The sequence below is a fragment of the Megalobrama amblycephala genome, linkage group LG6, assembly GCF_018812025.1.
Source record: "Megalobrama amblycephala isolate DHTTF-2021 linkage group LG6, ASM1881202v1, whole genome shotgun sequence".
NCBI lineage: Eukaryota > Metazoa > Chordata > Actinopteri > Cypriniformes > Xenocyprididae > Megalobrama > Megalobrama amblycephala.
Genome location: NC_063049.1, coordinates 6,214,184 through 6,229,023, shown reverse-complemented (window position 1 = coordinate 6,229,023; position 14,840 = coordinate 6,214,184). Strand labels below are relative to the sequence as shown.

The window sequence follows — 14,840 nt, the reverse complement described above, 5'->3', positions numbered from 1 at the left end:
GTAAGCGCTGGAAACCTTCACTGACAGAGAATGAGTTAGTTAAAATGATACTAAAGAATATTAAACCATACCTCGCCAGTCAACTTCGCAGCAGAGTAAGTACAGTGGATGAACTGGTAAAACTTGGTCATCAGCTGGAAAAAGACTATGCTCAACAGTTGCATTATGATGGGCGGACAGTAACTTCACCTAAACCTACCTCCAACTGGCAAGCTGAAAGACCAGTCGTCCAGTGCTGGAGATGTAAAGGTCAGCATCCACCTGGTAACTGTCCACAGTACTCCGCTTTGCCTTCCCCAACACCTCAAAGTCCACATCAAACTGCAGGAAATAAGCAAACTTTTCCGTCTCAGAAGACAGGCGGAAGGCCATCCAGTAACGCTCTGACCGTCACACCTCCATCCCAGCCATCTGCCAAAACTGAACCTTTAACTTCTAAACGTGAGTCCATACCTCAGCAGTTAGTTGTGCCTGTAACCATTGGACACTGGACAGGAAAGGCTATCATTGACACAGGGGCAAGCTATACTCTTTTACATGAGAGCTTGTGGACAGAGCTCGCCTCCGCTGACACACTCTGCCTTTGGTCCCTTGGACCCCTCTACTTGGCAAATGGTGAGACTGCCGTACCTGTAGGGTGGACACAAATGGATATAACCCTCCACAACCAAGTCTTTTCCATACCTGTAGCCATCCTTTCCTCCAAAGCTCTAGTGTACTCGGTGGTCTTGGGATTGGATTTTATATTCACCAGTGGGCTGCAGATCAATGTTGCAGATGGAAAATATTCTTTCAAGTCCACTCCGAACAATGAATATCCTTTCCAGCCTGGACAAGCTAGCATTCCTGCTAGAAGAATCCTGCATCTAGAAAAGAAAGCACACAGGAAAAAGTCAGCCCAAACTCTCTCACTGTTCAGCTCTATTCCTCCACCACAAATCACAACGGTATCCCAGCCTCCAGATAATCTGGATGACCAAACTTTGATAAAGACTCTAGTAGACCAAGCACACTTACCTCCTGAAAGAAAGTGTCAACTACTTCACCTCCTAGAGAAAAATCCTCAAGTCTGTACCCTCCAGCTCGGAAGAACAACTGTACTCCAGCATTGTCTTTATACTGTCCACCCTGTACCCATCAAACAGCGTCCATATCGATTAACCCCAGAGAAACAAGATGTGGTACAAGAGCAAGTTAAAGAAATGTTAAAGAATGGTCTCATCGAACCTTCACACTCTGCTTGGGCTTCACCCATTGTCCTGGTCCCAAAGAAAGATGGCAGCTTGAGATTCTGTGTGGACTACAGGAGGGTCAATGCTATCACTGAGAGAGATGCCTATCTTCTACCTAATATTACTGAGATCTTGGAATCCCTTTCCGGCTCAGTTATTTTCTCCAGCATTGACCTCAACAGTGGTTACTGGCAGGTGACGATGGAACCAGAGAGCAAGTCCAAGACTGCCTTCATCGCTCCATCTGGCTTATACCAGTTCAATGTCATGCCATTTGGGCTGAAGAATGCTCCAGCGATTAATGGAGACTGTTCTAGGTGAACTACGAGGAAGAATGTTTCGTGTATATTGATGACATTTATCATTTACTCACCCTCTGTCACCCAACACTTCCAGGATCTGCAGACTGTCTTCTTCCGGTTGCACACAGCTGGTTTAACCATCAACCTGAAAAAGAGCAAATTCTGCCTTCAGGAACTGATATTTCTGGGACATGTGGTAAACATAAAAGGCATCTCTGCTGACCCCAGTAAAGTAGAGGCTATCCGTTCTTACCCTGCACCAAAGAACCTTAAAGAAATGCAACGATTTCTCGGACTGGCAGGGTGGTACCATCGGTTTGTGCTCAATTTCTCTCAGATTGCAGAGCCTATAAATGCCTTGAAGAAAAAGGGACGTACTTTCCATTGGTCACCACAATGTCAACAGGCCTTTGAGAAATTGAAGTCTTGTCTCACCTCACCTCCTATCCTGGGACATCCGGATCTCCAGCTTCCTTTTGTCGTCTACACTGATGCCAGTGACTCAGGATTGGGTGCGGTGTTGACACAACGAAAAATGCAAGGCTTGGAGGAAGTCATGGTCTATGGCAGCCGCACTTTAACGAAAGCGGAGATGAATTATTCAGCTACCGAAAAAGAGTGTCTGGCAATAGTGTGGGCACTAGAAAAATGGCAACATTACTTGGAACCGAAACTCTTCACAATAGTTACAGATCATTCAGCTCTTCAGTGGGTCATGAATTCCACAAAAACCACGGGACGACTAATCTGTTGGGCCCTCCGCCTGCAGAAATTTGACTTTGTAGTTGAGTACCGAAAGGGAAAACTCAATGAGGCCCCAGATGCTTTATCTCAAATGCACTCTGCACCTGGATGCCACCTGTACTCCACTCAGAAGGAGGAACCTGGATTTCCAATTTCAGCAGTAGACCTCTGGGAAGAACAACACAAAGATCCAGAAATTACTAAGATATTTCAGTCACTAGCAGAAAATGATTCTTCTGTGCAAGACCAATAAGAAGTAATTGAAGACCAATTATATCACCGAACTCATCTGACAAATGGACAAGTGCACTATAGAATCTATGTTCCTGCCACCCTTATACAAAACATTCTACAACATTATCATGCCCATCCCTTAAGTGGTCATTTGGGAATTTACAAAACTTACCAGAGAGTACACCAGGTCGCCTTCTGGCCAGCCATGTGGACATCTGTCAAACAGCATGTGAAAAGGTGTATAAAATGTCAAACCCTGAAAAGTGAAAACCGCAAACCTGCTGGGAAAATTCAACAGACCACCACCACTCGCCCAAATGAGATGTTGGGAGTAGATATCATGGGTCCTCTGCCTTGCAGCCCCCAAAGATATGAATATCTACTTGTGTTCGTGGATTACTATTCCCGATGGGTTGAATTATTCCCCTTGAGAAAGGCCACTGCTCAAACTGTTGCTGCCCATCTCAGAGAAGACATCCTCACTCGTTGGGGGGTACCTGATTTCATCCTGTCTGATCGGGGTACGCAGTTTATGTCTGCCGTCTTTCAAGACATCTGTGCAAAATGGAAAGTCACCCAGAAAATGACTACCGCGTACCATCCACAGACAAACTTAACAGAACGAGTAAACAGAACGTTAAAACAGATGATTTCAGCATACGTGGATGATAACCATAAAAGGTGGGACCAACACTTACCTGAGCTACGGTTTGCCATCAATTCAGCGGTGCAAGAAACCATTGGTATGTCTCCAGCCGAGCTTCACCTAGGGAGGAAGTTACAGGGACCAATGGACAAGCTGCTCCATGGGCAAAATCTTTCTCCTACTGCTCCATCTTACGATGTCACAGAACATCTGGCTAAGTTGCAAGCTAGAGCCAAAGAATGCATCAAGAAAGCCTCTGTAAGACAACTCCGTAGCTACAACAAAACCCGAAGAGATGTCACATATAACGAAAGAGATCGGGTATGGCTGAGACATTTTCCACAGTCAAGTGCACTTCACCATTTTTAGTGCTAAACTTGCCAACAAATGGAAAGGTCCCTATCGAATAATAAAACAGCTGGAACCAGTAAACTATCGTGTGGCATTGGAAGACACTGGTGAGGATGTGCGTACCGCTCATGTGTGTAATCTGAAGCCATGTTTTCCCACCGCTGAGGAGTTAAATCATCTGGAAAAATCCAAACTTTTGGAAATTTTCCATGAATCTACTGACGAGGATGAGGAGTTTCTTGGCTTCTGACAATACTCCCTTTTTAACCAACGGGGATTGTCTTTTCCAGGGGGGGAGAGTGTGGCGAACTGAAAAGAAAACAGGAAAAAAAATGCATACAAATTACTTTTCCAAAATGGGCGGAAATGATCAATCAGGAAGTAAAGAGGAAATGGTATAAAAGGAAGGGGAAACGGAAGGAAGACAGGTAAAAGAGAAAAAAAAAAAAAGAGAGAAAGAAACGTGTTGGTTACTGAAGTGGGACACATGCTACCTGAACCGAAGGCCTGCCATTGTTGTTGCTGGATTTTCTGTGCGCTGACCGGGTGCAATCCTAAAGTGACGTCAGGAACTGAGCTCTGCACTGTTTGCCTTCCTGGTGCAACATACCTCCAGCTACCTCCCAGTTTGACTCGCCTACTACAGGTATTCGCATTGGTTGACTCCGACATCTTCTAACCTCACGGGAAATCGCCTAACCTGTTCCTTGGCAACCGGACGTGATCGCAGAGTGACGGCGGAATTGATCTCCGGAATGGTTCATCTGCCGGGTGCAACGTAACCCAAGTTTGTCTCGCCTGCCCAGGTATTCGCATTGAAATCCCCAAACTATTTCCAGGGCTCTCTGTCCAGTAGTGTGGCCGATACGCAGCCAGCAATCATAGCAACACACGCACACACGCACACACACGCACGCAAACACGCTCGCTTCCTCACTACAAATACACTGAGCGAGATGATCGCTGGTCTGTTTTTGTTTTGTTTTTTTTGTTTTATATTGTGGTTGTTTGAAATTTAGTAATTTTCTATGAAAACTGGTTAAAAGGAAAGAAAAATCGATTGTGAATTATGCAATGTGAATCACAGTGTTTTGGTTGTTACTGACAAAAGAAATATACAAATTCTGCTGAAAAATGAATTGAGTAACTGTCTTGTTGTGTTCATTTTTTTTTTTTTTCTTTAAATAACATTTATCTTGATCTGAAAGCCTTCATTCAGTGACTGTCATTTAAGCCATTTTGAATGGCGTTCTTTTTTTTTTGTATCGGTGGTTTATGAGCTGTACCGGGAAACTAAAATTATTATTATTTTTTCTTGACAAGTTTTTACTTGTCTGGCGCCCGAACAATTGAAACTTTAATGCTTTAAGTTAAATCGGGGCGGCCACCGTTACAACCATCACTCATTTTCTAAAAAATATTACAATTTTATACATTTTAACCATAAATGCTCATCTTGAACTAGCTCTCTTCTTCTTCTCTATTAGAATTCCAGCAGTGTAGACACTGCTAAGTGTATTACTGCCCTCCACAGGCCAAAGTTTGAACTAAATGTTATATACTTGCACTAGCATATTGTATAAGACAATTTAGTTCAAACTGTGGAGGGCAGTAATACACTTAGCAGCATCTACACTGCTGGAATTCTAATAGAGAAGAAGAAGTAGAGAGCTAGTTCAAGATGAGCATTTATTATTATTTATTTGTCCACAGAAAATGGACAAAATTCATCCTCAAAATCAATATTATTGAAAAACTTATTTTTTTCAGTACAAAAAAATGCTAAACTTTGAAAAAAAAGTCATTTTTATTGTCATAATTGTGATTTCATAATATTTAGATATAACTGAAAAATACTTGTGAAAAGATGTCTTTCAGTTAGTCAAATAGCACACAGCAAATAGTGGAGCTCTGCAGCCATCTACTGGGAAAAATGATAATTTATTTACTTTTAAAACTGCATTTTCCAAAAGATGGGCTAAAATCTTACACTAAACCATGTCAAATTATCCATGTTATCCCCATGAATGAAAGTTAAAAATGTGGGGCTTTTATAAAGTGAATTTTACATAAAAAGCTGCTTTTGTATAAAAACCTATTCAACAAAATATTTATTTATTTAAATTTAAAAGATATGATAAATCCCCCAAAACTGTACAAAAATGAAGTAAAAACATTAATAAACAGAGTAAAATTACATTTTACAAATTACAAAAAAAATTACAAAAAACAATTATTTTGTTACAAATACATTTTTTTAACCCTTATAGGGTCTTTGGGGTCTTTTTAGACCCTGAACGACATTTACTAAAATTAAAAGAAATGTTCTCTTTGTCCAAATGACATGAAACTTTATACAGTTAACACTTTCTCTACAAAATTATAATAATAATAATAATAATAATAATAATAATAAATATTACCTAAACAATAATTAATATATTTTATTCAATGTAATGACTTTTAAAAAACTTTTTATAACTTTAAATGTAATAACTCATCCCATCAATTCTCTGTAAAAAAAACTGTAGGAATGAAAATAGTAATTAAATTTTTTTGGTAACTGTAAAAATGCAGCAGTGCACCAGTGATGACTTGAACCCATCAGTGGAAAGTAAGCAGGCTCTTAAATATTACTATTGCTAAACACCAAACATATAATAGTGGCCAAAACTGATGTGCAAAGTGTTTTTTTTTTTTTTTTACAACCTTACAATTTTGCTTAAACCATCAAAATATGAGGAAAATATTTTTAGGTTTATATTATTTAATATGAGGGAAGAATAAAACAAACTAAGCAATCTGACAACATTTTTGCCAAACTACAGTTACAGGTTTCAGAAAAAAGCAAACAATGACTACAACATAATCAATTTTTAATATTTCCCTGGTCCTCTCGTTTTTGCATGTGTTCATCATTTCTTTGTATGACAGCCTGGCCAAAAATAATGTCTGCACATTTTCATGTTTCATTGCATAACACATTTTTAAAAATATTTGAATTAAATTGAAGATGTCAGTTTTCCTAGGCTGGACATCACATTTGGCCACTATGTCTGTTCATTGATTTTCCAACTGATCTTCAAACCAAGCACTGTAAACCCGAACAGTACTACTAACTTATAAAGATTGAGTATGCTGCAATTAAAGTCTTTTAAATCATTGATGCAACTTAAAACAATTACATTTTCTGAACGAGGAGCTTAGTTTTATTTTTGTGTAGCTCAACATTTTTGAGTAAACCCTTAAATTATTATTTTTAAGTTTACTGAGCGATATATAGTCATGTCATCATCCATGTCACGTCGTTCCCGATGTTACCGACGTAACCAACGTTATCAGAAGAGTCCATTCAACATTAAACTGAGTTGTAGCAGATTTCAAATTCCCACCATGCTTTGCGTCACACTCTGTAAGGGAGAGAAAATGTTTAATTTTTTTCACTAAATTAATACAGGAAAAGATGTGTTATTGTTTAATGTTCTGTTATTTTGGTATGTAAAGGTGTTTTATGATGTTGACATTTTACCATCGTTACCATTGTGGTGAAGAATAGTGCCTGTGTTTAGGTCGAGAATGGGCTGTGAAACTTCAAGGCTGTAAATACTGTTTGTTGATTAACAGTTCATGCAAGTAAATAGTGTTAGTCTCTTTGATGGTTAGCACATGCTGGTGCGCTGTTGCTAACTAACACTTAACTGTAAAGATTAGGTGTTAGTTTATTCAATATTTCAATAAAAATATACTGAATTTGGCTATTCAGTATAAAATAATGTTTGAGTTGTTTACTTAAATGTTTTGAGTATTCTGAACTTATTGGGTTTTACAACCACTGCATCAAAATAATTGAAAAATAAGAAAAATTATGTATAGTAAGCAAAAGTTTTAAGTACAGTGGATGTAAACATTAAATAAAACTAAAATCAAAAAAATTCAGTTTGACTTAATTGTTATTTATAATTATTCTTTACTTAAAAGATTTGAGTGGCTTTACTTAAATTGTTTGAGGTAATCGCCACCTACAATAATTTTGAGTTCTCTGAACTTACCGGGTTTTACAGTGTGCGACAAAAGCAAGCAACTTTTATGTTGACTGTGGGCTTTCCTGCAGTTCTACAAAATGAATAGTGCCCTAAAGTGGTCGTCTTTTGGTGAATTTCTTAGTTTTTAAGCTAAAATATATCAAACAGCCTATAGGACGATTCGTGCAGAACCGTCGGTTTTTCTTGTGCTTGGTTGGGAAATCCATCCAAAATGTTACAAAATATAAATTTTTAGCCTTCTGTTAAAATGACTTTTACTGATCAACTGAACTCAGGATATGCTAGGTATGAAGGACTTCAAAGAACAGCCTCTGATTCACAAATTCGCTGTCAAATGATGAGAGAAGGCGGTGTCAGTGCTTAATGCTTTAAATTTGTTTGTTTCTATAAGCTACAAAATACATGGAAGACTGAATCAATGCAGGACTTATAGGCCTAATATTCTTAATATTCTGGAATAGAGACTTTAGATGCATTAATAATGCACGTTCTCCCTTTAGTAATTCAAAAGTATAATCTGATATGATAACATTGCACTAATTATTATAGTGAAAGTTAAAGTAAAGTTTTATTATAAATAATTTAAGTTATTTTTATTAGGGACTTAGTTTTTTCCACATGAAACACAAACAGTTCTGCTGTCACCCTAAGTGGTGCCCCCTCAAAAATACTTGCATGACGCCCCTGTACAGAAGCACTCCTGTATTTCGTTTTTCCATACACCATATGTGAGACCTCTTGTCTTCTTCTCTCAGTGGTGGTCGGTGAGAGCCGTGTGGTGAAGGTTCCCGTCGGTCCTCTGGTGCGCATCGAGGGTCAGGCCGTCTCCATCCGCTGCGATGTATCTGAATACCAGGGACCCAAAGATCAGGACTTTGATTGGTCTATTGTCCTCGCCGGTGATAAACTGCTCCCGCTCGTCTCCACCTTAGATGATAGATTCACCGACCCTACAGTGAAGGACCGGGTCAACAGTGGTGACATCAGTTATAAGAAGCTGGCAGATAACGCTGTGGAGCTCAGATTCAAGAAGGTCAGAGCGACGGACAGTGGCTTGTATCGCTGCAACACGCCCAGCACCGACTCAGTCATCAGCGGGAACTACGACGCCAATGTGGAGCTCAAAGGTGAGTCAAGACTTGATTACAGTTACAACCAGGGGCATCAGGTTTTATTGGCCTTTTTTTATTATTTTATTTCCAGTGGCCAACCTTGGCTAAAATTGCATGAAATCGGGATTAAAAACATAATTTTACTTATTCTTGTCATGTTGTTCCAAACCTGTATGCTGTTATTTTATTCTGTGGAACACAAAAGGAGAAATTATGAAGGAGGAGGAAGCTGGCATTCAATGTAAATTTAAAAATTAAATAAACATATAAAAAATATCTAATAACTTTTAAATAAACGTCTAAGTCTCTCTTTTTACACTTTTAAAATATATATTTTTTTCTTTTAAAACCTTTTCACAAATTGTCACATAAGTGACTGTAATGGTGCCGACACTGGTGGTTGTTAGAGAAGTGTAGGAGGCAGGCAGCGGAAAGGAGAAGCATATAAAGAGAGAAACATATAATTATATGAAACAATACAAACACTATTTTGTGTGTGTGTAGAACATTATAAAGTATTGTGTAGCCTATATAACATACATTATGTATTATGTATATATATGAATATGTATAATGTATTATGTATAATATAATCAAGTTATTACATCTATGTAGTTACATCTATGTAATTCTATTCATTTTCCTCTAATCAATTAAACCAATTAGTGGATATATTTAGCAGGAATGTTTCTGGTTCGAACTTTTCTGTGTGAAGTTTGCATGTTGTAAGCGTGGGTTTTCCCCCCACACAATCCAAAGACATGCAGGTTAGGTGAATTGGACATCTCATTTTGGCCATAGGAGTGTGTGTGTGAGTTTGTCCTAGCACTCTCAGTGTTGGGTTGTGTCAAGAAGGGCATCTGGCATATATAGTTAAACATTTCAATAATACTGTATGTATATAGAGATTGATAATACAGAACCATAAGATAATACAGAACCATAAGATAATACAGAACCATAAATAAGACTATGGAAGTAAAATAATGCCATATGTTTTTTAAACAAATGCATCTTTGAATTGCACTACTTGAAAAAAATATGCATTGTATTAACCGTGCTTTTGTTTTAATGCACTGTATTTTTAGGGCTTGCATTTTTATTTTGCATTGTATATTTAAGCTGTGAATATTTTAATTCAAAATAGTTCAAACACATTTTCATTGTTAAACATGCAATAATCCGTTTTCACCTTTCAGATTTCATCTCCAAAATATTCATTCTGTTTAAAAATACAACCTATAATATTCACCAGGCAATTTTCGGTCCATTTTATTTCGTGTCCACAAATTCCATGGTTCAAATTTCAACATTTCACATCCGGGAACATATTTTTTACTACAGCATGAGTTCATATTTATTATCAACAGTATATAAGTTGTGCATCACACCTACATGAACACTTTACAGACTGTAATTCATTCTCTTCAAATACTACAGAGCTTTAAATTAATATTTTGTGTATGAGCATGCAGTAGGCTAAGTGAAATATCTAACGATATGTGCATATGACTTGACAGTTTATTTTATTCAATATCAAGAATCTAAAAGTTGTGCATCATACCTGAAACCTACATGAACACTTTACAGTTGGTTTCATGACTGTAAGTCATTCTCTTCAAATGCTATTAAAGTTAGAAATGTCGAGAGTAACTTTAGAGACGATCCCTAAATTTACGAATATCGACAGCCCAATGTCAAGCCAACTTTATGCCAGTATCCCCGCTAGAAATATTATGTTCCCAGAACATTCTCTGAACGTCCCCACTGGTGTTAAGAATGTTGCCTAGTAATGTTCCCAGTACGTTCAGATACGGTCACGATGTGGAGTTCTTTTAAGGGTTGGGGGACGTTATTTGGCGTACCTTCACAGAACATTCAGGATGTTCTCTGAACGTTTAGGGAACCATATTTTATTTGGAAATGTTCTCAGAACGTCCCTGCTGCCCTTGTCAAAAAATTGAATTGAAAATTAGAGCTAAATTGACTAACAAAAGTGGCTGTTCAAACAAAAACTATTTTTTCTTAAATGTCTTACCAAAAAAGCACTTTACAGGTATTTTCTGGATTATTATTATAAAACCTTTTCTTTAAATTGCAAATTTCTTGCAGTAAATCATTAGCTGAAAGCAGCAGGCTCTACTCTCAAGCACAATGATAACCTCACAAAACTCAGAACATTAAAGTTAACAGATCTCTCTAGATCTCAGCATCTTCACTTATAACAAACCACTCTGACTTTATTTCTTTCATTCAAAACATTTTAATGAGGTGCTGATGTTTTATTAAAAATAAAGTGCTTGCTTTAGTTGAGCTCCTGACCCTTGACATTTTAACTTTATTTTTTTTCCAATTGTTGTAACTGTGTGTTTCTAAAGCACATTTATTACAAAAAAATTGTGAGAGAAAAAAAATCTGATCAAATGGATTTGGTTGCTCATTGTTGATGATTTCATTATCATACAGTGGCCTTACTCACTGATCTCTGAATATTATATATACAATATAATATAATACAATAGACATGAAGGACTATAATGCATTAAGAGCTCGCTCAAGTACTGGGGAGCTAAACTATTTAGTGCTTTGTAAGTAATTAGCAAGATTTTAAAATCTATGCTATGTTTAACAGGGAGCCAATGCAGTGTTGACAGAATATGACCATACTTCCTGGTTCTAGTAAGAACTCTAGCTGCTGCATTTTGGACCAGCTGGAGTTTGTTTAACAGGCGAGCAGGGCAACCACCCAGTAGAGCATTATAATAATCTAGCCTTGAGGTCATGAACGCATGAACTAACTGTTCTGCATTTGTCATTGAGAGCATATGTTGTAATTTAGATATATTTTTAAGATGGAAGAATGCGTTTTTACAGATGCTAGAAATGTGGCTTTCAAATGAAAGATTGGTATCAAAGAGCACACCCAGGTTCCTAACTGACAACGAAGACTTAACAGAGCAGCCATTAATTGTTAGACTTTATTCTAGGTTATTATATGCAGAGGTTTTTGGTCCAATAAGAAGAATCTCATAAGAATCTTAAGAATCTAATAATAATAATCTTTTGTTTTTTCTGAATTTAGTAGTAGGAAATGACTAGTCAACTAATTTTTGTATATCAGCTATGCATTCCATTAATTTTGTGAATTGGTAAGTTTTATCAGGGCGCAAAGAAATAAAGAGCTGAGTATCATCAGTGTAACAGTGAAAACTAATGCCATGCTTCCTAATGATATCTCCCAAGGGTAGCATGTACAGAGTGAACAGCAACGGTCCTAGTACTGAGCCTTGCGGTTCTCCACACTGAACTTGTGATTGGTATGACATCTCTTTGTTTACTACTACAAACTGACAAATATGATTTGAACCATGCCAATGTAATTCCATTAATGCCAACATAATTTTCGAGGCTATTCAAAAGAATGTTGTGGTCGATAGTGTCAAATTCAGCGCTAAGATCAGATCTAGCAGTTTTTAAGGCCTTTCTGTAAGCAAAAATGTTTTCTTTCCACGCAGCTCTTCCAGCTGCGCTCCATTTTTCTGGCTGATCTCTTAAGGGCCCGAGTGTGCTCATTGTACCATGGCACTGGACTATTTTTCTTAATCTTCTTTAAGCCCAAAGGAGCAACTGTGTGTAATGTGATACAAGACAGAGTCACTAGTTTCTGTTGCAACATCGAGGTCTTCTAAGCTGTCTGGTATGCTAAGGCGATGAAACTGATCAGGAAGATTATTAATAAAGTGATCTTTAATGGTAGAAGTGATTTTTCTACTATATTCATAACAGGGTGGCGGTTTTGCAGCCTTGACTAAATGTAGTATACACGAGACTAGATGATCCGAGATGTCGTCACTCTGCTGCAGAATTTCAACAGCATCAATATCGATTCCATGTGACAATATTAGATCTAAAGTATGTTTACGACAAAGTGGGTCCTGACTTGTGTTTTCTAACTCCAATAGAGTTTAGAATGTCTGTAAATGCCAAACTCAATGCATCTTTTTCATTTACTGCAAAAAATGCTGTTCTTACTTAGAGTTTTTGTCTTGTTTCTAGTCAAAATATCTTAAAGTTCTTAAATCAAGAAGCATTTTCTTGACAAGTAAAAATTATTTTCTTGTTTTCAGGAAAAATGGATGTTAATAAACTTCAAGATCTTCTTGCCCTTTAGACAATTGTCTACATGGATATTAAAATCACCAACAGACCCGTGTGCTAGGTGTCATTCGTTGGCACTCTTTCCTGGCTCCAGTCTGTTTCCACAGCTCTGAGTCCCATCCAGCTTGCCACACCTTGAATGAGGCAAGAAGATCTTGAAATTTATTAACATCCATTCTCTATTTGTTTTTAGGCATTATGGGATATATTTTTGTCATTAAAGTCTTCTTTCTGTAACACTCACATGTTGATTATAGGATAAAGTTCAATATAAGGACTAATGAGAAAGACCTGGGAACTGACTGTGATTTTAATGTTCATTTATAAAAGATGCAGGGTCAATGTAAAATGCAAAACACTCTGCTTAACATATACCATTAACACTTAAAATGAATAATAAACTATATTTGTAATAATTTTCTTGAAATGTTTATGTGAAAAATGGTCAGATAAAATCTCCAATGAATATATTCGTCATATCCCATTCATGTTGTATTTATGCTGATTCCTGCTGTCTTCTTAAAGTTGAGATGTGTAATTTCTGCACCACCAGTGGCACCAAACAGAAGTTAAATTGGTTTGTTTGAACACATTAAACCTTTTGACACACATCCCTCTCCTGCCTGCTTTAAAGTGTCCTTTGTTCTGTCCAGTGATCGGGGACAGTCTGAAGGTTTCTTCAGCCATTCCCAAGTCAGAGGTGTCTGAGGGAGAATCAGTAGAGCTTCAGTGCAACGCAACACGGGGCTTCACGGAGCACACCTTCCTCTCCGTCACCTGGTCCATCAGAAAAGGGAACGGCCCATTGGAGGAAATCTTGACGGTTGGGCCGGATCATAAGATCAAAGTTGGAAGTAACTACACTCAACTTTACACAGATGGCGGACTTCGCTTGGACCTTCATGGAGGTGGATTTTATGGACTAGTCCTGAAGAGAGCAAAGCCGTCAGACCAAGGGGTGTATGTGTGTACGGGCCGAGAGTGGGTGAGGCAGGGAGAAGGAGGAAGAAATTGGAGGAAGATTCTGGAGAAGTCTGAGGAAATGGGGAAGGTTGTGGTTACAAAAAGAATGATGGAAAGTAAGTTTTGTGTATGAATGATGTAATTCTTTTAATTGGTATAATTCTTTGTTACATATAAATATTTTAATCTGTCCCATTGTTGATAAATATAATAAATTTGCAATTACCCTGCTTTTTTGTTTGATTATTTTTGCTGTTTACTAAACTTACTTAGCTAAAGTATTGAACTGAAACTGAAAATACCTTATATATAGTACAAGAATGGAATGGAAATAGTGAACTGTTGCGTGTTTGTACCCACAAGAATAACTGCTATGTATGGGTGTGTATACACATGAAAAGGAGGCCCAGACTGATGGTACATGGATGCAAGTATGTGTGTGTGTTCTAGGACATGAGAAAATGTAAAAGACACAGGAAGATCCTGAAAAGGACTTTGGATATTTTGGCCAAGTTCATTTAAGGTCATTAATGAATTAACTAGTAACATTTTACAATAAGGTATCATTTGTTAAGTAAGGGATAATGTACATCCAGCCAGTTGTTATCTCAGAATAAACCCCGACAGGGTGATCAGGTTTTTCATCAGCCTGAAGGAGTTTATTCTGAGGAGTTTACAACTGGCTGGATGTACATTATCTTCCGTTCTTATTACACGGCTACTTTCCACCTAAGTAAATAATTAGACACGAAGTATTGATCTAAGTTGAAATATATTTTATAAGCTCTTTAAACGCAAAGAGCAGTTGCTAGCGCGGCAAATTCAAATTAGATGGACAGAGCTGTGTTACCTCATACTCATGACCGGAAAAGCGGAAGTGGCGCCGGCGACTGTGTCATAATAAAGGTTGTACTGCTCGTGAGGCGTGTGTTGCGCAATTGCTCCAGCTCCTCATTCAGCTCTCACAACACTCGATCCTGCTCTGCTTCATACTACAGTAACGTTAATAATCGCATCCATGAACATGATTTCTTCCCGAGTCCTATCCCTATTCT

General features: G+C 37.8%; 1 protein-coding gene across 1 annotated transcript; it reads left to right on the top strand.

The window, feature by feature from the left end:
- Positions 1-2,717: 2,717 nt before the first annotated feature.
- LOC125269587 (prostaglandin F2 receptor negative regulator-like) lies at positions 2,718-14,358 on the top strand. Its single transcript, XM_048192518.1, has 3 exons — positions 2,718-3,033; positions 8,308-8,679; positions 13,476-14,358. Exons 1-3 carry the CDS (start codon positions 2,718-2,720, stop codon positions 13,916-13,918), a joined length of 1,131 nt encoding a protein of 376 aa, XP_048048475.1. The 3' UTR covers positions 13,919-14,358.
- Positions 14,359-14,840: the final 482 nt, after the last annotated feature.

Bases quoted from the DNA above. Each gene is read 5' to 3' on its own strand.
- LOC125269587 (XM_048192518.1), top strand. From the start codon at position 2,718: ATGTGGACATCTGTCAAACAGCATGTGAAAAGGTGTATAAAATGTCAA. The intron at 3,034-8,307 runs GTACGCAGTTTA...TTCTTCTCTCAG, and splicing joins TTTCATCCTGTCTGATCGGG to TGGTGGTCGGTGAGAGCCGT. The intron at 8,680-13,475 runs GTGAGTCAAGAC...TGTTCTGTCCAG, and splicing joins CGCCAATGTGGAGCTCAAAG to TGATCGGGGACAGTCTGAAG.